Here is a 21769-nt window from a genome sequence, read left to right on the forward strand (position 1 = left end):
TTTTGGCCAGTGGTGTCTAATTGCTCCAATATGATTTATTGGAAATGTTCTCTTTCCTATGTTGAAATTCATTTGCATTTTTGTCCAATATCAGCCAAACATCTTTGTGTGAGTCTATTTCTGGGTTCTCTATTCTGTCCCATTGATCTGTGCCTCTGTCTCTTTAAGAATACCACACAGTCTTGCTTACTGTAGCTATATACAGAGCCTTGGCATCAGATAGATGGATTCCTTCAACTTCAATCTTTTTCAAAATTGTTTGAACTATTCTAGTTCCTTTGCCTTTCCATATATATTTTAGAATAATCTTGTCTATATCTACAAAAAATCTTGCAGGGATGTTGATAGGAATTCTATTAAACCTGCATATTAGCTTGAGGAGAATTTATGTTTTTACTATGTTGAGTTTTTTAATCCATGAAAATGGCATATCCCTCCATTTATTTAGATGATTTTTTATTTCTTTCATCCGCCTTGTATAGTTTTCCACATCCAAATCCTGTACATTTTTTGCTAGATTTAACCCTAAATATTTCATTTTTTGAGCAATTGTAAGTTGTATTTTCAATTTCAGTGTCCATTTGTACACTGCTAGCAGACAGCAATACAACTGATTTTTCTGTGTTGATCTTGAATCCTGCAAACTTGTTTTGTTACTTATTAGATCCAGGAATTTTTAATATATGTAGATTTCTTGGGACTTTCTACCTAGTCATCATGTCATCTGCCAATTGGGACAGTTTGTTACCTCCTTTCAAATCTGTATGCATCACATTTCCTTTTCTTGCCTTATTGTACTAGCTAGAGCATCCAGAGCTGGGCTGCATAAGAGCTGTGGGAGCAGACATCCTTTACTTTTTTCCGGTTTTACAGCAAAAGCATTCATCTTTCACCATTAAGGATGGTGCTGGCAATATGTTTTTGTAGATGTTCTCTTTCAAGTTGAGCAAGTTCTCTTCTGTTCTTAAATTGCTGAGAGATTATTGTTTGATTTTGTTTTGTTTGTATCATGAGTGGGTGTTGAATTTTGCAAAAAAAAACCAATGTGTTTTTTCAGGTGGTGGGAGGGAATTTATCTCCCATTTGGATCCCCTTTATCTCAGATTCTCCCTCCTTTTTTAAATAATTTTTTTGGGGTGGGGAAGTGCATGGGCCAGGAATCAAACCCGAGTCTCCCGCATGGCTGGTGAGAATTCTACCACTGAGCCACCCTTGTACCCCCCTCCTTTTTTTTTTTTAACACAAATCTCATTGCTCTGTATTGTTCTTCCCCATGCTAATTTGTACTAATCTTTTGTTTTTTTGTCATTAACGCAGTTAACCAAGATACATATTGGTTGCATTTTCTTCAGTTTTTCCCTATTTATCTGAGTGGATCACTTCCAAGCCATATGCAGATAATATAATGTTATAAACATTTATTAACCTGATTTCCACCACCTCTCTATCTTGAGCTTTTCTAACTTTATTATTTATGATAATTTTTTAATAATTTCTATTCACAATGGTCTTTTTCTTGCTTAAAGAAGAAAGACAAATTTGGGAAACAGTATTCCTTGGGATTTCAACATTGGAGAACCTGCAGAAGGCAATACATGAGCCACTTCCAGTAAAGTGTTTTTATAAATTCTGGTATTCTTTCACAGCCTAAAGCTTTGTCAGACCTGTTGCTCTTGTCTGTCTTTTCCTTTTTTTTCAATTTGAGCCATTGTAGATTTATAGAAATATCATGCAGAAAGAACACAGTTTTCCCCATTAACATTTTATATTACTGTGGTATCTTTGTTACAATTCATGAAACAATATCATTATAATTATGCCTCTTTGTGTTGTATAGTTATATGGGTGTGTGTGTGTGTGGTAACCTATATACAACCTAAAAATTTCCTTTTCATCCCTCCAAATATACAATTCAGTGGTGTTAATTACATAGGCAAAATTATGCCACAATCCCCATTATCCCTAACCAAAACTTTTCTATCACCCAAAGCAGAAACTCCATACCAATTAAACTAAGTTCCCATTCCCCTCTCCCACTCAGCCACTGGTAACCTATATTCTAGTTTCTAACTTTATGAATATGCCTATTCTGCTTATGTCAAAAGTGAGATCAAACGGTATTGGTCCTTTTGTGAGTGTCTTATTTCACTAAGCTAATGTGTTCAGGATTTATCCATGTGGTAGCATGTCTCAGAACTTAATTCCTTTTTTAGGACTGAATAATATTCCATTGTATAGATACACCACATTTTATTTATCTGTTCATCTATTGATGGGCAATTGAGCTGCTTCCACTTTTTAGCAATTGTGAATGATGCCACCATGAATATCAGTATGTAAATGTCTACTCAAGTTCCAGTTTTTTGTAATTTTGGATATATACCTAAAAGTGGAATTGCTAGGTCATGCGGTAATACCTACCTTTCTGAAGAATCACCATACTCTTTTCGAGTGGCTGCAGCATTTTACATTACCACTAACATGAATTATTTTGCCTGTTTCTCCACAACCTCTCTAATACTTGCTATTTTCTGTTTTTTGAATAGTAGCCATTCTAGTAGGTATGAGGTGGTGTCTCATGGTGGTGTTTTTTTGCATTTACCTAATAGTTAGCGATGATGGGAATCTTTTCATGTGCCTTTTGCCCATTTGTATGTCTTCTTTGAAGAATGTCTATTCGAGTTTTTTTCCCAGTTTTTTAATTGGGTCATGTGTCTTTTTGTTGCTGAGTTGTAGGAGTTCTTTGTATATTTGGATATTAAACCCTTATAAGACATGTGGTCTCTAAATATTTTCCTTCATCCTGTAGGTTGCCTTTTTCCTTTTTTGATAGAGTCCTTTAATGCAGAAAAGTTAAATTTTGATGATTCCCATTTGTCTGTTTTTTCTTTTATTATTTGTGCTTTGGGTATAAAGTATAAGAAACCACTGCCTAACACAAGATCCTGAACAGGTTTCCCTATGTTTTTTTCTAAGAGTTTAATAATTTGGGTTCTTATTTTTAGCCCTTTGATCTATTTTGCATTTTTGCATATGGTATAATGTAGGGGTCCAGTTTCATTCTTTTGTGTGTGGCTCTCTAGCTCTCCCACCACCATTTGTTGAAGAAACTGTTCATTCTCCAATGAGTGCACTTGTCACCTTTGTCAAAGATCAGTTAGCCATAAGTTTAAGGTTTATTTCCAAACTCTTAATTCAGCTCCATTGCTCTATACGTCTATCCCTGTGCCAGTACCACGCTATTTTTTTTTTAATTTTTATTAATAAAACCAATCAACATACAATATGAACATTCTTTTTATTTTCCATCACATAGTTGTATATTCATCATCATGATCATTTCTTAGAACATTTGCATCAATTCAGAAAAAGAAATAAAAAGAAAACAAAAAAATTCATACATAACATACCCCTTACCCCTCCCTTTCATTGATCACTAGCATTTCAATCTACTAAATTTATTTTAACATTTGTTCCCCCATTATTTATTTATTTTTAATCCATATGTTTTATTCATCTGTCCATAAGGTAGATAAGAGAACATCAGACACAAGGTTTTCACAATCACACAGTCACACTGCAAAAGCTATATCATTATACAATCATCTTCAAGAAACGTGGCTACTGGAACACAGCTCTGCATTTTCAGGCAGTTCCCTCTAGCCTCTCAGTTATGCCTTAACTAAAAAGGTGATATCTATTTAATGCTTAAGAATAACCTCCAGGATAACTTCTCGACTCTGTTTGGAATCTCTCAGTCATTGACACTTTATTTTGTCTTATTTCTCTCTTCCCCCATTCAGTTGAGAAGGTTTTCTCAATTCTTGGTGCCGAGTCCCAGCTTATTCTAGGATTTCTGTTCCACGTTGCCAGGAAGGTCCACACCCCTGGGAGTCATGTCCCACGTAGAGAGGGGCAGAGTAGTGAGTTTGCTTGTCATGTTGGCTGAGAGAGAGAGTGGCCACATCTGAGCAATGAAGGAGGTTCTCTTGGGATGACTTTCAGGCCTAATTTGAAGTAGTCTTAGCCTGTCCTTTGCAGGGTTAAGTTCATATGAACAAACCCCAAGATTGGGAGCTCAGCCTATTGCTTTGGTTGCCCCACTGCTTGTGAGAATATCAAGAATTCTCCACTTGGGAAAGTTGAATTTTCCCCCTTTCTCACCATTCCCCCAAGGGGACTTAGTACCACACTATTTGATTACTATAGCTTTGTAATAAGTTTTTAATTCAGGAACTGTGAGTTCTTCAACTTTGTTTTTCTTTTTCAAGATGTTTTTGGGTATTCAGGCCTGCTTACCCCTCCATATGAATTTGATGTGTGGTTTTTACATTTCAGCAAAGAAGTCTCTTGGGATTTTGATTGAAATTGCATTGAACCTGTCACTTTTGATAGAATTGATACGTTAACAGTATTTAGTCCTGCAATCCAGGAACATGAAATGACCTACCTTTATTTGACTTTTCTTTAACTTCTTTCAGCTATGATTTGTGATTTTCTATGTGCAAGTCCTTTACATTCTTGCTTAAATTTATGCCTAAATATTTGATTCATTTAGTTGCTATTGTAAATGGATATTTTAAAATTTTCCCCTTCAAATTTTTCATTACTTGTGTATAGAAACACCACTGATTCTTGTGCCAGTGATTTTTGTGTGTTGATCTTATACCCTGCCACTGTAGAATTCATTTATAGCTCCAAAAGTCTTGTTGTGCATTTTAAGGATCTCTTATGTTTAGGATCATGTCATTTGCAAATACGGAGAGTTTTATTTCTTCCTTTACTATTGGGTACCTTTTATTTATTTTTCTTGACCAGTTGCTCTGGCTAGAACTTGCAGTACTGTTTCAATAACAGTGGTGACAATGGGCATCCTTATCTTGTTCCTGATCTTAGGGGAAAAGCTTTCGATCTTTTACCATTGAGGATGATGTCAGCTGTGAGTTTTTCATATATTCCCTTTATAATGTTGAAGATGGTTCCTCTATTCCTCATCTTCTGAGTGTTTTGTCAGGAAGACCCTTTCCCAAACCCTCTGGATTTTGCCAAATACCTTTTCTGCATCAACTGATATGATCACTTGTTCTTTTTCCCTTTCTTTCTATTAGTGTGGTATATTACATTAATTGATTTTCTTACATTGTACTATCCATGCATAGCTGGGAAAAAACTTACCTGATCGTAGTGTATAATTTAACGTGCTGTTAAATTTGGGTGGTGTTCTAGTTTGCTAGCTGCCGGAATGCAACACACCAGAGATGGATTGGCTTTTAATAAAAGGGGATTTATTTTGTTGGTTCTTCAGAGGAAAGGCAGCTAACTTTCCACTGAGGTTCTTTCTTACGTGGAAGGCACAGGATGGTCTCTGCTGGTCTTCTCTCCAGACCCCTGGGTTCCAACAGCTTTCCCCCAGGGTGACTCCTTTCTGCATCTCCAAAGGCCTGGGCTGAGCTGCTAGTGCTGAGATGAGGAATGCCGAGCTGCTTAGCTGTGTGCTACATTGCGTTCTCTCATTTAAGCACCAGCCAATTAAGTCAAATGTCACTCATTGCAGCAGACACGCCTCCTAGCCAACTGCAGATGTAATTAGCAACAGATGAGGTTCACATACCATTGGCTTATGTCCGCAGCAACAAGACTAGGTATGCTCACCTGGCCGAGTTGACAACTGAATCTAACTAACATAGGTGGCTACTATTTATTTGAGGATTTTGCCTCTATATTCATGAACAGTATTGGTCTGTGATTTTCTTTACTTGGCTTAAATTTATCTAGTTTTTGTATTAGAGTAGGTAATGCTGGCATCATAGAATATATCGAGAAGTCTTGTCTATGCTTAAATTTTTTGGTTGAGTTTGAGCAAGATTGGTGTTAATTCTTTGAATGTTTGGTAAAACTGCTCACTGAAACCATCGGGTCTGTTCTAGTTTGCTAGCTGCCGGAATGCAATACCAGGAATGGAATGGCATTTTAAAGGGGGAGTTTAATAAGTTGCTGCTTTACAGTTCTAAGGCTGAGCAAATGTCCCAATTACAACAAGTCAATAGAAATGTCCAATCAAAGATATCCAGGGAAAGATACCTTGGTTGAAGAAGGCCGATGAAGTTCAGGGTTTCTCTCTCAAGTGAGAAGGCACATGGCGAACACAGTCACAGTTTCTCTCTTAGCTGGAAGGGCACATGGCTAACAGGGAGTCATCTGCTAGCTTTCTCTCCTGGCTTCCTGTTTCATGAAGCTCCCCAGGAGGCGTTTTCCTTCTTCATCTCCAAAGGTCACTGGCTGTGGACTCTTTGCTTTGTGGTGCTGCAACGTTCTCTGCTCTCTCTGAATTGCTCATTCTCCAAAATGTTTCCTCTTTTATAGGACTACAGAAACTAATCAAGACCCACTCAAATGGGTGGAGACATATTGTCACCTAATCCAGTTTAATAACCACTCTGGATTGGGATACATCTCCAGGGAGATGATCTAATTGCAGATTCAAACATACAGTATTGAATAGGGATTATTCTGCCATTACCAAATGGGATTTTGATTAAAACATGGCTTTTCTAGGGTCCATACATCCTTTCAAACCAGCATATGGTCCTAACCTTTCCTTTATTTGAAGGGTTTATATTACTGATTCCATCTCTTAACTTGTTATTGGTCTGTTGAGATCTTCCATTACTTCAAGAGTTAGTGTAAATAGTTTGCGTGCTTCTAGGAATTTGTTCATTTCATCTAGATTATCTAATTTATTTGCATACAGTTATTCTTAGCATCCACTTATGATTCTTTTTGTTTCTGGGGAGAGGGAAGTAATGTCCTCACTTCCATTCTAAATCCACTATTCTTTTAAATCTGCAGAAAAGGCTTGTACTAAGTGTAGCATATCTTGGAGGAAAGAATAGTTCTGTGATCTTGTTCAGTAGACATAATGCCTTCTAGTAGTTGGGTTAAGGAAATACAGAATATTAATGTAAACCAAGTAGAAGCAATATAGCAGACTACGAGGGTTCAGAGAAGAACTTTCCACATGCATAGAAATGCTGGGTGTAATATGAAGAAAGAAAGGCTTTCCATACAGAACCTAACTCAAAAGAAGATTAAGGAAAACCTCATGTGCAAGAAATGGGAGACATCGGAGCCAGCAGGGTCAGAGGGAGCTGAAGCAGAGGTAGAGGTAACTGTTTTGGAATATCAAAATTAGTGCAGGCTTCAGGGGCTGGAGATTGGGGTTTAATGAGGGAAAGAAGATAAGACGTCAGTTCCATGCGAGATGGGATAGAACTCTGTGCCTAAAGCTGAACATTTTGTTGGGCTGCCATTTTACTGAAACAGAAAGTGGACTGGAAAAGGAGCAATGAATCACAGTGTGTGCCCGGAGCAAGGGAGGAAAAAATGCACACTGGAAACTGGAAGTCCACGTGCTCACGTATGAGGTCCAATTTTAGACCATTCCCAATGCTGCAGGGTCCCCAAGCTAAGATATTGATATAGAAATTGGTGTAAAATAGGCAGAACCCCTTCCCCCACCCCAGGTCCCTGGCAGAGGCAAAAGGCAAGTCTCTCTGAAGCATGGTTTTAAACACAGTTTAGATAAAGCCAGCGTGAGATAAGGAAGAGATTTAGGGATGTGGAAAGTAGAATGAGAGAAAGGGTGAGAGATCTGATAGAAGCTCCAGGACAAGCAAAAACAGAGGAGGGGAGAGATAGTGTTCAGAGAGAGTTTTCCATAAGTGAAGAAGAACAAATTATGGGGTTATGGCTTCACAGGCCTGAGCAGCTGAGCAAGACAGAGAAGCGCTCTACACCTCATCGCACCGAGTGTTGTAGTGAAGCTGCAAAACATCAAAGACAACGAGAACTCTTGTAAAAGCAAAAGAAAGAAAAGGCATTACCTGCATGGAACAGCAGTCAGACTGAGAAAGTTTCAGTGCTGGGGAAAAAAAGACGAGATGGGGAAAATCAGAGTTAGGCTTTCTAAACTCCTTGTTTTATTCAAGGAATGGGTTAACTTATTTTCTAATTTTTGCCCTTGTCAAATATGCATGTTAAAAACTTAAGAATGACCACTAAAATAAATGATAAGGTATTCCTCTGAACCAGGAGACAAAACGAAAGAAAATAAGAAAACTTAATCAATTCTACAGAAGGCAAGAAAAGAGAAAAAAATAGGTGCAAACAAAGCATAGTAAATAGGATGCATAAAATAAAATACATTTAAAACATATGAATTGTGAATATATATACATGTAGCAGACAAATAAGATATTGACTAGTAGAGTATTTGTAACTTCATTTAGTAGAAGGGAGAGGAATGGGATCAGGGTGGAGTAAAAAGGGAATGTTATATTTAGGATTTTATTTGTTTTGTTAAAATCTGAAGGAGTAATCACAGCCAGGCCCACTCCTAACATTTGCGGTACTTGGTGCAAGAGTGTAAACGGAGACCACGTACTCTGTCTAAATATTTGAAAGTTGTAAATTAAGCTATCAGATAGTTGCAGATCTAGATTGATGCGTCGTTATGAATAGGGTGGGGACACAGCTGCCTGCTCTACTTTCAGAGCAACAAATCCAGGGAAGGGGCCAGGCTGTCCCTGGATGCAGGCTTAAGGTCACTGAGCAGGGACTTCTAGGGCTGTGGGTGGACATGTCTCCTTGGCCCCATGGACCCCTCACCGTGTGGGGTGGGAAGGAGGGCTGTGGGACAGAGTGAGTCCCTCCAAAGCATGGCTACATAGAATGGTACTTAACATCCCTTAAAGCTGAAAGAGTGAGTGGGTGGGTGGATATTTGTTTTACTCATTTTTGACCGTTTCCATATGCTTAGAATATTTCATCCTTAAAAGAAAGGAAAATGTACGCCATTCCATGAGGACATTGTCTTCTGTCATAGGCCAGAAGAGGACAGGAGGTGGGAAGAAGTAGCATGTTAGTTGACACGTCCAAGTTTCTGTTTCCTCACCTGCAAAGTGAGACACCAAGATTTGTGGCTCCCCTCTGTGAGGTTATGAAGCTCCATGCCTGGGAGCTTCAGGAGCTGCCCAGCCGACCAGGGTGGAAGAGAGGCGTGAGGGTTGGAGCTCAGCCCTGCTCTGTCCCCCAGTTCTGGGGAAAGAGTGCACTGGTCTCCCTTGGTGTTTCCAAAGGGCACAGACCCCCGGCCCAGGCAGACTCGCCGTGCCCCAGGCATGAACAGCCGTGTCTCCTAGGCAGGAATCGTGACTGTCTAGTAGCAAGTGTCAAACAGGGAGGACAGGCCTTTTGTCACAACCCCCCCCACCCCTGCAGCCACACGGCCCAGGGGGCTGCTAATGGTCTGGACGCTGCGGCACCCCAGAGAGACAGGCGCTCCAGCGTGGCCCATTTATCTGCATGTCACTGAAGAGAAGGGCAGCCGCTCAGCAGGACCCAGTGAGATTAATTTGGCTCATGGAAGAGAAAGATACGAGAGGGAAAGGAAAGCTGCTGTGAAGGAGTAGGAAAAGTCTTTTTTCCTTATCAGCCATGGTTCGTTCTGCTAAGCTGAGCTAGCCAAGGCTCGCCCTTAATTGGTGATGAATTAAACATCATTTCAACCAAGACAGTCAGGAAATGATCTCCCTGGAAACCCAAGTGCAAAATGGATTTCAGCCCATGGGATCTTCTTCAGCCGACCCTTGGGATGGCTGTGAAGGGCATTGCGGTCAGGCTGGAGCCTGTAGACGGGGTTTGGGATTGCAAGCAACTGTAGCTTCCCATGTCCTCAGAGGCCCACAAATGACAGACTGGGGCCATGGGCAATCTCCCATCACCAGAAGCCTCTTTCCGACCTGGCCGGTGGCATCCTGACAGGGGAGAAAGCAAAGCAATTCAGCTCAAGTGGGTAATTTCCAAGCACCACCTTTTAGTTTATGGAAAGAAGCCGTAGCTGGTCCTCCAGTATACTTCCCTTTTTCTTTACAGCAGTGGCAGCCTTGGGGTAATTTAAGGAGTATGAGGAGAAGAGTATGTGATCCTTGTGTTCGAGAAGGAAACTTGCCTTATTTCCACTTTGTGGTTCAAAAATAAAAGCCAGTTCTGCAGAAAGAACTATTTCTCTTGACTGGGGGCCTGTGATTCATTTGTCCCATCTCTCGCCCCAGGACAGATTTTTGGCTTTGGGAAAGACAGACTGCAGGTGGGATCAAGATTTTTTGAGACGTTTACCATAGAAACACTGATCACTCCCTGCAAAAAAAAAAAGTGTTCTGGGAAGCCGCGGGTTTTGCCCGGAATGAAAAGGGCGCTTGTCAGGCACTTCAATTAGGAGGAAGGCAGAGTTCAGAGGCGCTGTGCGCTGTTCAGACTGAAAACAGAGAGCCTTTTAGAAGACGGAGCCATGCACTCAAAGTGTCAAGATAGCATCTAAGGTAAATAATAGGGTGGCTTATGAGACGGGACATTTTTCTTGATGTGGGGAAGCTTCCCCCCACTGTCTGCCTGTTTTATTTTCAACCCGCTGTTAGAAACTGCGCTGAGGACCTCTGAGCTGGGACCGAAGGAGCTCGAAGGAGCTCGAGGCTGACCAGTGTTTGATTTACTTGCAGGACGAATGAGCGTGATCGCCTGTTAAAGAGACTTAGCAGGAAGACGCCCCCGACGCTGTTCCGAGGAGGTTCTCTCCAGCAAGGGGTCCCGCGTAAGTAGCTGCCCTGCGTGGGGGTGGGTCCGCGGGGCGTTGAAGGAAGGTGTGGGTGGCGCTCGCAGGGAGGGTGACAGCTGCCAAGCAGAGGCGCACATTTCCAAGTGGAATTAGTGTAGGTGGCCCGAGGCAAGTGCAGCCTGAATGTAGGTAAATTCCCAGGGACCCAATCAAATGCCTGAATGACAAAAATCCTTAAATTTAAAATCCTGATGTTTCTTAAGATCCTTCAGTCAAGCTCCCAGTAGGATTTTTTTTTTTTTTTTGGTAATTTCAAGTAATAATATTTTAAAATTAGTTCACCCCAAAGATAGCAATATGAACTGTGTTTTATTTACTTTTAACAAATACATTAAAACAACAATTGTGGTATGAGGGGGGTGGGGGGGGGCACCACCTGCTTCTCCAAAGAAGGTTCTCCACACCTGTCCTTGGTGGCCCACCTCGGAGGGCTTGGAAGCCCAGATTTGCTTCCACCGAAGGGGTCTCACAGGGATGTATGGAGTGGGGCACGGGGACCAGGGGCAAGGGAGCGGGGAAGGGGGGAAGGGGAGGCCCTGAAAGACGAGGTGCGCTCTGGGATCTTGTGGGCTTGTTATTAGTGAGCAAGCCGTTTAGCGTCCAGTCTCTAGATCCCAGGTGTCCCTTGAGACCCTGCTTTGTGCAGATCGATCACCTTCCCCAGGACCCGGTAGGTCAGCTGTCTGACCCTGTCTCTGTCTGTCAGCCTCCTTCTCCAAAGCCATATCCTCTGTTACTCGTGCCCCTTTATCCGACCCCCACCTCCTCCCTTCATCCGACCCCCACCTCCTCCCTTCCTTTCCTCCTTGAGCTGAGAAAGAAAATCTTGGTAGAACAAGAAAAGCTTCAGGAAAGTTGAGCATTATATTGAAGTATCCCATTAGATGCACAGACATTGTAGGATTTACATTGAGTCTCTGTTGAGCTCCGTAAGCGAACGTGCGCACTTTCTCATGGAGAAAGAAGGAAAGCAAGAGAATGTCACCACTTTGGGGATTCTCTCCCTCCCCTCACACACCCTGTGGAGTATTAATATGGAAGGCGTGACACGCTGTACCACAGGCCCCTGAGGGGGTGGTTGAGCCCGGGAGCAGGTGAAAGAGGTGCCGGTCACCAGGGACCTGGCCCTCCCGTGCCCAGTGACCGAGCCGTGGAATCTGGGTGGCAGCCTCTGGCTGTCTGACATTGACTTAGTTTCCTAGGGCTGCCGGAACAAGGGAAATGTATCTTCCCAGGCCTGGAGGCTGGAAGTCTGCAGTCCAGCTGTCTGTAGGGCCCACCTTCCCTGAACTACGGGGGAGAAACTTCCTTGTCCTTCCAGCTTCTCCAGCTTCTGGTGGTTGCCTGCTGTGCCTGGTGTTTGAAGATGCATCACTTCCACCTCCACTCTGGTCCTCACGGGGCCGTCTCCCCTCTGTCTGTCTGTCTGTCTGTGTCTCTTCTCACCTTTTATAAGGATACTGGTCACACTGGATTAGGGCTCACTCTGCTCTAGTTGGACCTCATCTTAACTAATTGTATCTTCAAAGACCCTATTTCCAAATTCACAGGACGTGGGTTAGGCAGGAATTCTTTGTGGGGGGCACGATTCAATCCCTAAACGACTCCAAGAGGGAGTCGGATCCGATGGAGTCTGGCGGGTCTCATCTCAGACCCCGTCGTTCTGCCATCGTCTTTGGGGTCTCATCTCAGGGCCTTGGATCAGATCCCACCTCTGGGACTTTTGTGTGACCTCCAGCAGGTTTCTTAACCTCTCTGTTTTGACATCTGTAAAATAGGCCACTAGGAGAACCTACTTTGCGGTATTTGGGGGGGTTAAATGAGATTTTATATATGTATTCGTACAGGATCTAGAACGACACCTGACAATATAAAGAGCTCAATAACTGTTGGGTGTCACCACTGCTACCATGGCTTCTGTTACAATTATTATTATTAAACACTCAGTCTGCCATCAGCTGCGTAACTTTGGGCAGCTTGCATGTTTTTCTAAACTTATTTTCTCCTCTGGAAAAAAATGGAATAATAATTCACATCTACGGCAGTCTTTCTGAGACTTCCCGGTGATGGAGGCGAAGCACCATCTCCCTACCGTACACGCAGGAAACCCTTCCTGGCTCCCTACACTGCAGAGTCCACACTGCCAGCCACGCGGCTTCTCCAGTCAGTGATTTAAAGTAGCGCTAGAAGGAATACACAGTCCTGGAGCTCAATATTGCAGTCAGAGACCAAGTGAAAAGTTTCATGGAGGAACCATAAATGTCCTAAAACTACTGCGAAACATTTTTCTTAGCTCTCAATAACATGAAGGAGGTGGGGATGAGAAATCCACTGAACAAATATAAGAAAAAAAGCTTCCCAAATCACACTACAGTTTACAATCACTCAGCAGCTAGCAGAACGCACCTCATTCGTCACTCACTTCGTCAGTGTTATTAACAGGTAGAGAACGCTGTCTTGTGGTCCAAATGGAGCCTGGCATGCAGGAAGTCCTGGGTGCCGGTCTCGGCCTCCCCTGCTCCTCCTGGGTCCATTCTCCAGCTGACCCGAGCCCCAGTCTTCCCAGGAAACTGGGAGGAAAACATTCTAACTTGGAAGCACGTCTACGCCCTCTGAGCCACCCGATTAAAAAACCCACTCTCCGTAATTGAGATCAGCATTTCCTCTGGCGTCTAATTTCCCTCTTGTGCCAGTGTTCTTCCCCCTTCCATTTCTTTTTGCAGACAGCAAACTGCTGCTTCTATTAAGATGTTATCAGAGCTCAGATTCAAAGGAATGCTACTCAAATAGTGGAAAATAACAATTTTATGGACTTCACCAAATGGTCCAACAGGAGAAGACAAAACGACCAAGAAATTCACCTACCCTTCCATCTCCTTCCACCGACCCCCTTCTGTCCCCCAGTTCTGGCACTGGCTGAGTATTTAACATGCAGCTGCCTTAGGAAGCCAGCCAGGGAATGCTCAGGAGTTAGAGCCACTGAGCACTTTCTCCAGGTCCCATCATTACTTTCTGGCTGTCAGGATGTCCAGAAAGATTAATGAAAGTGGAAAATGCAAAGAGCTGGAGGCTTCCTCGGAGCTCCCCATTTGGATGCACATGGCAGTTAAATGTGCATTAGGCCAAGCCTGGTGATCCGCTAATGTGTCTCCGTCAGGCTGTTGGGTGGGGCAGGGTAGGCAGAGGCAGGCTGAATGATGACGGCTGCTGTTGTCCCACTAAAATTTCTCCCATTACGGTTCTAACTCCCACCTGGCCTGATTTCTAAGAGGAAAATATTTTATATCTGAACCAGGGAGGAGACACCCCCTGGGATAAACCTGCCAGACGATCCTCCTTTTGTCCCTGAATTATAAAGTTCATATGGTCTAGTCAAGAAACCCACATTCTGGAAGCCACTGGCAGATGCCACCCATAGGAACCGGTGGAGAAGCCTTTGGCAAGGACATCTGGTTTACAGTAGAATGAGAAAAACTCTCTGCTCTCCCTTCTGATGGAGTTCTAGAACTCCTTCCCCTCCCAAGAGGCTGAATGATCCCTCTAGGAGCCTGTGGGAGACCCTGGTACCAGGGAAACAAATATAAGCCAAGAAGTGGTATGACTACAAGCTGGGCTCTCAGCAGGCCCAGGGGTGTTATGAATTAAAAACAGTATAAATAGAAGTCAAGGTCTTTGCACCTTCCATTTGAGCAAGGAGTAGGCAATTCCAAATGCTAAAATACCTTTCCCAAAAGGACACTACCAAATTATGTTTTATGTCCCAACAAGTACTCTCCATTTCCCTACCCTATCCCTACCCTTCCCCACCCCCCCAAAAAAACACATCAAAAAATTAAGGTAGTAATTGTTCTGTTTGGATGGATTGTTGAAACAGACTCCTTGCCTTTCTGACGTGGACTTAGAGGGCACTTCCATTGGTGCAGACTTGTACTGAAAGAAGGAGAAGGGCTCAGAGACCTGGGTGTGGTTGACCAAAGAAAATTCCTGGAGGCCAAATAGTGCCGGAGAGCCCTTGGACCTCCCCTGTGGTAGGCCCCTTATTCTACAAAAAAGTAAACCAAGGCCCAGAGAGGTTAAAGAGCCCAACAAATGGCCAAGGACTCATTTTCTTGCCCTTAGTGCTTTAGCCACTTCATTCCATAAAACCAAAGGTGCCAGCATGGTGAGGAGCAGAAGCTGTCTTCCAGAGAGGGAGCTCAGAGTGAATTTTCCTACCACCAGAAGTTTTTCTAAAGTGCACTTCCTTGGTTTTATGGGTTAAATTGTGTCCCCACAAGAGACTTGTCCAAGCCCTAACCCCCTTCCTGTGAATGTGAACTCATTTAGAAAGAGGGTCTTTGAAGATGTAATCAGTTAAGACAAGGCCAAACTGGATGAGGGTGAGCCCTGAGCCAATATGACTGGGTATCCTTCTAAGTGGAGAGGTGACACAGACAGACAGACATGGCCGTTTGACAACTGAGGCAGAGATTGAAGACCAAGGATTGTCAGGAAACCACAAGAAACTAGAAAGAGGCAAGGAAGGATTCTCTCCTACAGATTTCAGATTTCTAGCCTCCAGAACTGTGAGACATTATATTTCTGTTGTGTTAGGCCACCCAGTTTGTGGTTCTTTGTTACAGCAGCTCTGGGAAACAAATACACATGGTGTTCCCCATTACCTGGGAAGAAAGGTGATCCTTACCTAGTGAGAACAATTTCTTTGAGTAGGATGTGCCTATCCAGAGTGGGGAGCCAGGCCCACAAAGCATGTGGGGCAGAATAGACATTCTAATAGCTCATCTGATCCCAAAGACAACTAATGCTTGGCTCCCTCCAGAAAATATAAGATGTTTCCTAGAAATAGTCCTTTTTAAAAGGCCCAAGAATGAAAATTGTCCAAGTCAACTACAGTACACAGTCTTGTTCCTGGTGGGGGGGAGACAGTGGTATTTGCCAACTGTTGCTTTGAAAAACCCAAAGGCAAGACCTGTCCACTTGGACTGTGGTGAAACTTGTTCACAAAGAGGACTCTGTGCTGGCTGGGGGCTGGGAGGCATGTGTGCTACCCAGGGTTGGCTGGAGGCAGGAGGTTTGAAGGAGCCACTCCAAAGCTGGGCATGGAGGTCTCAGTTGTCCATGGCAATGACTGGGAGCCACACAGAGAAAATCTAAAGGATCTTAGGAGGACAGAGGAAAGAGGAGGCACTTCCTGTTCAGTACTAAGGAGCAGCACACATGCCGAGTCCCTACACACAGAGCCACCTTGGAAAGCTAACATGAGGAAGCCCAAATGCCCTTGGGGTGCCTCCAGGTTCCAGACAAACCCGCAGGTGTCCACAAGCCTACCCCTCCAGTTCCTTCTGTGTTCAGGGCCCAGGAAGGCCCAGCTGGTCTTGGTTCTAGGCAGCCTGCTCTTGTACCCAGTTTTATGGGGCATCCCCTTACTTGGCAGCTTTACCCTGGCTGCCACGTGGTAGGAATTGGGGTCTGTTGGTTAGGTTTAATTAGAAATGGAGATGACTAGACAAAAGTCCACTGTGGTCCATCCTCTCTGCTGCTCTTCCTCTCCCCCTCTCTGCTAGTCCTGCTTCTCCCCCAGGCAGCTGTCCTGGTCCCCCCTGCTGCTGCCCATGTACCCTCGGTCAACTCCCAGGCCAGGTCACTTCTGCAACCAGCCCCCTTCCCAGGGTGGCCACGCCTACCATGTGGGCCGCGGGACACTCCTGAGCTTTGGGTATTCTCCAGTGATGGCTGATGGGCAGGCTTGCTGGAGGGGTACGAAAGCTAGTGCAGGGATGCTCCAGGGACACACTCTCCGCTGCTGGCTTACACAGAGGCAGAACACACCATGAGCACCTTCTTTTCCTTCCAAATCCTCCTCTATCTTCATAAAGATTCTAATACGTTGTAAGAATATGCCTTTAGACTCTGACAGCGTTTCTTTATAAACCAAATGTCTGAGTAAATTAATTGATCCATGATGGAAATATCACATGGGCATAATGTCTCATTTCTTTTTCTCCTTTTAGAGAATATGGCAACTCTCTACTACCTATTAACTAACAACTCCATCAATAAATCTTAAATAGACGTGGGTGAGAATAAAAATTGTCAGGCCTTTTGCTATGTTGTCCTTCAAGCCAGGATGTCTGGTTCCTCTCTGGGTTCCATGTGGACTCCTCTGGCCCGTGACCCAGAAGGATTAGCAGTCCTCTTAAATGTGGGATGGCCCACGGAGAAAGGGAAACTTCATTTTTTGGCTTAGAAATGCTAAATTCAGAGAATGAGATGTGGGGGAGATGGACTCACACTGCCTGGGCTTCATTCCCAGGTAGGCCACTTACTCGGTGTCCTAGGGCAAGTTACGAAATCTCCCTGTATCTCAGTTTCCCCATCTGTGAACAGGGAAGAACAATATCATATCTCATGGGATGGCTGGGAGGATTAATTGTGGTAGTCATGAACGGCACATCAGAACAGCAGCTCGTCCATAAGCAGCTTGGAATAAGTGTTGGCTATTCATCATCACCCTTGTCTTTTCATTGATTCTTTTCACAGTTTTCCTGTGGCCAGGGACTGATCACTAAATTCCTCTTGACTTTATCTTGTGATCATAATTCTTTACTTAAATGAAGTAAACCTGCTTCAGGTGCATGTTTCCAGTTGGGATCAGTCCAGTTGAAAACTAGGAATGCTCCGAGCGTTAGGTGTGCTTTGCCCACCTTCTCAACCAACATTCTGTGTGTTTTCCCCGGCATGTTTAGGGCTTCATAAATTCCTGGACCAGCCTTCTGTTTCAGGCAGATGGCAGCATTTCCGGAGCAGAACAGCTCGCCTTTCGTCTTGATTAGTGGTGGGAAGGTGAAGACATGGACCAGTGAGCCACTGTTTATGCTTCTCGGACTGAGCACAGCGGGCCCCTCAGGGATAAGAGGCCTGCCCCGTGAGCTGTTCCCATCACAGCCTTGTCATCCGCTCCAGAACCATCAGCCCCTGGGAGGCTGCCCCCTCCTAGGACCCCACTGTCCAAGGCTTGATGGCCAGCACCTCACAGTCCAGCCAACTGCCTTGGTCACTAGCAACTCTGCTAAACCTGGTGTGCTCCTCATCACACTCCTGAGTGTCCCTGTGCCTCTCTCTTACAGATGGATATGCCTTTTCTCAAGAAGAGCATGGACCCGTTTCTCAGGAAGAAATAGTCCGCGCTTATGACACTACCAAGAAGAAATCAAGGAAGAAATAAGACGCGCTTTCTCCTGACTGGCATTAGCTAAGAGATTTGGCTTGTGGCATCCAGTGTTAACACATCTTCAGCAAAAGAGACTGGCGTCAGCAACCCAAACACCGGAAAACACATTTCTGTGGCCTTAGCCAACCAGTTTGTTAGTTCTAGATTCTCTCGCAAACCTGGAGGATACACAGCTGGGGAATCCATGTGTCCCCCATCTAAGTTGTCTGTAGTGCTTGGCCTAACTTTTGTTTACGTTGTTATGAAGCGTTCAGCTGTGCTCTGTGAGGTGTGAAATTAATAACGTTGTGTTTCACCCACATTTAAACATCAGGACGAGTTGTTCAGGGAGAAAGACAAAAGGGTTTTCTGTTGCGTGAGAAACCCACCCTGTGTAATTGGAGTGGAGCTACGTCCACTTCCTGTTTTGTTCCCTCACAGATTAAGTCCTCCAGGCAGCATGTAAACTTCACTCCAGGTCGGTTGCTCTCCAGCTTTGATTCACATTCTGTTTGTATGACATTGGCATAAACTTCTTGATTGCAATGAAATCTCAGTAATATATCTCTGGGTGGTAAATATGAGGATGCTTATTTTAACCTCCCAGCCACATTCCCAGCAGGGCAAACCGATCGATGTTCCAGAAAGGATTTCTCCTTTCCCCATGCCTGGGCCGGCTCTCCGGGCCCTCCTGTCCACACCTGCCCCCCTCAGACCTCCTGCATGGCTGCCCAGGGTGCAAAGAGCCCTGAGCTGCAGACAACCGCCCCAGACCTGCACTCTTCCTTGTCCTACTGCAGACTCAGCTGCAGCTGAGAGAAATCCCTTCTTCCATCCCCTTTTTCCTTCTATAACTAAGGAAACCTAGTTATTCACCATATAGTCTAAGGGTTTATCTGCCTCTTTCCGATGACAGGGTCAGGGTGCTGGGAGCCCTCTGCCCTGGGAGTACTCCCTTCCCAACCACCAGACCACTGGACTTTGGGCCCCCACTTAATGTAGAACTTATACTTGTTTTGTGGAGAGTTTGGGGCCCATTTTGGATTTTCTCTGTTGGGAGATGAATGCATTCCTGACATTTCTCCCTAGAGAAGTAGCACAGCTGTCACTCTGTAGCTTTGGAGCTGGAAGAAACCCAGGAAGGGAGAACGAAGGAAATTGAGGGGGGTACAGCAAAAAGACCATAGGTGAAAGCAAGAAAGAAGGGCATAGAGAAACCAGGAGGACGCAATGTAAGAGGCTTTCTTCCATATCTCAGTGGAAAGTCTAAAATCAAGCCCTGAAGCCCCAGTGCTTGTCACAGTCAACCTCCTGGGTACAGGAGATTAAACAAGACCGTGGCGTGCAGGTTGTTTGTTTTTTGCGTGTGTGTGTGTGTGTGTTTTAATGAAAAAATATTGTACTGTGATAACGTGGCACAAAATTTCCCATTTTAACCATTTTTATTTGTACATTTCAGTGGCAATAATTGCATTCACAATATTGTGCTGCTATCACCATGAAAACGTTTTCATGAGACATGCAGGTTACACTGAAAAGAGTTCCAAACATTTCAAGGAAACTCCCTGGACTCTTGACATCCTTTCTTTAGTTATCTAGTCAGTTTTAGATGCCAGGACCTTTCTTAATGCCGAAATCTAAGACAAAGGGCAAAGGGCTGAGTCTCTGGCTTGCATGGCTGCAGTGTCCCACATTTTCAGGGAGACGGGGACCTGGTTTCCACGGACACAAAAGGAAGCACCTACAACCCTCCCCAAGCAGCATCCCAGGGCGTTCTCTTGTTTTGGCCTCCAGACCAGAGTTTTGAAAGGCATAAAGTAAATACTCCTCAGCTGTTATTGGTTAAAATGCCACAGTTCCTCCCAGAAGGGTGTGCTAAATTAGGAAATAAAACAAGAGTGCCCTTTGCATCCTAGCCCTTTATTTTGGAAATACCAATATCTTAGTGGGCAAGTTGCAATAATTTAGAGTACCATTTGCATTGACTAATCCCCGAATCCCTCACTTTTGAGGAGACCAGGAACCAAAGATGGCCTGGGGGAAGGCAGAACTGTAGGCATGGCTCGGAGAACTGCCATTCCTTCCAGTGTGAATAAAAGCGTTTTTATGTAGGGCAATCGGCAAGATGGATCACTGAAGGGCTGATGTGTAGGAATCACAACAACCAAAAAAATGTGCTTATGAATAACATAACAAAAGAAGGTGTATGTCTTTATCACACACCCAAAAAGAAGGTGGCCTAAATACAGAGGAGAAAAGAAAAAGAGCTAAATATCTATTAGGCATCTTGACGACTTGCTTTCATTTGGAACCTAGTCCTATTTGGAGAGTGACTTAAAACTCAATTGTTTGTCAAATACTTAGCTCTTTTTTTTGAAGATTTCCCAAGCCAAAGTTGTGCATTAAATGTGAGTGTGTGTGTTTCAGATTTTTTTTTTCTTATTTTTACTTAAAGTTACGGTTCAGATTTTCTGGGATTTAAGTATGTTTTCGATTATTTTGAGAAGTCAATGAAATAGTCTTTGTAGTAATGAAATACGCACGCAGAAGAAAACATTAGAAGAGATGCCTTTCTATTTTCTTGTAGCCAAATGACTAGAATGGATTTCTAGGAGGCACAGCTGTCACCATGTGTGAGGTACAATATTAGGCAGGGTAGACTCAGGGGCTATGTCACTTGCCATATCTTTAAATCGGGGTCACGGTGTCACACACAACCCCTCCCTGGGGACACAGGCTGGCTCTCAGCCCAGTGGAAGTGCCACATGGGACTTGTCACTGCCACACAGTCAGCTGAAATGTAGGCTGGCAGGTCAGGACCCAGGCAGAGCCCATTCAGGTGAGGCCCCAGCACTCATCTCATTCTCTGGAGTCCTTGCCCCATCTGTGTTCTAGTGTGGTACACAAATGACTTTTTTTCAGTTTTATGTCCTACTCCTGCCTGACACTGCAGAAGGAAAAGACCAGCCATTCTGCAAACTCTGTTCTGAGTCCCGTTGCCCACACATGTGTTCCAGCACGGGTAGCTTCAGGAAGAAGACATTGACAAGGGGGGGTGGGAAAGCAGGATGGCCTGGCTGTTTCCACTTGGCAGTCTTCCTCGCTGATCAGAAGGGGCTTTGAAATAACTTGGGGGCAGTAGCCGACATGTCTGTCCCATCTCTCAGCAGAATATTTACGGTTGACCAGATCTCCCATCCGCTGACACACACACACACACACACACACACACACACACGCACGCACACACAAGCACACATGCAAAAAGAAAAACGCATGTGCAGATAACCTTTTTTGGATCAGTACAACAGACAAGACCTGTACTTTGGAGAAAGCTGATACTGTTTCTTTAACACACACGGAGTAATATCCTAAAAAGTGAGCCTGGATTTCAGCAAAGCCCTGCTGAGAACTCTGTTGACATTTTCTTTTCCTTGACAAGGCTTCGGGTCATGCTGTCGGGAGCTGGTGGTGAAAATCAGCAATAACTTGTCAAGAAGTAGTGAATAAAGAAAACAAACAAACAAAAAAACTCTAGCACGTCTAGGTAGCTAGTGTCTGAAAATGCATATGGATGTATATATTACGGAGTTTAAGACAGAATTTTTTTTAAAGAAAGCTATAGTCTATAATCTCCATTTGGTAGAACAATGACCCTTTATCTTCTTTTGTCTGAACCATAAGGAAGAGAATTTTCTATAAGATATTCCTGTTCCTAGGGATTTATGTCTTAAGCCATAAACTGAATAGAATGTTTGCAAAACTGCAATAGAATAAGATAGTCTTCAGTTTTGGACGTGTGAAAGCCCTGAACACATTTCAGCCAGGGTTTGAATTACTGCGCAGGGTCATTGCTCCAGAGTAATTCAAGGAGTGATTTAGCTGCA

General features: G+C 43.9%; 1 protein-coding gene across 9 annotated transcripts in view; it reads left to right on the top strand.

The window, feature by feature from the left end:
- The window catches only part of ATP8A2 (ATPase phospholipid transporting 8A2), a 656957-nt gene extending 636492 nt beyond the window's left edge, over positions 1-20465 (top strand). For 4 of the 9 annotated variants that reach the window (XM_077158866.1, XM_077158860.1, XM_077158863.1 and 1 more), the window contains 2 exons: positions 10557-10648; positions 17800-20216. In XM_077158866.1, coding sequence (XP_077014981.1) covers positions 10557-10648; positions 17800-17897 — 190 coding nt within the window. In that variant the 3' untranslated portion in view covers positions 17898-20216. Of the gene's footprint in view, positions 1-10556; positions 10649-17799 lie in introns of all 9 variants that reach the window. The other 5 variants (XM_077158861.1, XM_077158864.1, XM_077158867.1 and 2 more) reach the window with 3 other exon arrangements.
- The last annotated feature ends 1304 nt before the right edge of the window (positions 20466-21769 follow it).

The sequence above is a fragment of the Tamandua tetradactyla genome, chromosome 4 (genome assembly GCF_023851605.1).
Source record: "Tamandua tetradactyla isolate mTamTet1 chromosome 4, mTamTet1.pri, whole genome shotgun sequence".
NCBI lineage: Eukaryota > Metazoa > Chordata > Mammalia > Pilosa > Myrmecophagidae > Tamandua > Tamandua tetradactyla.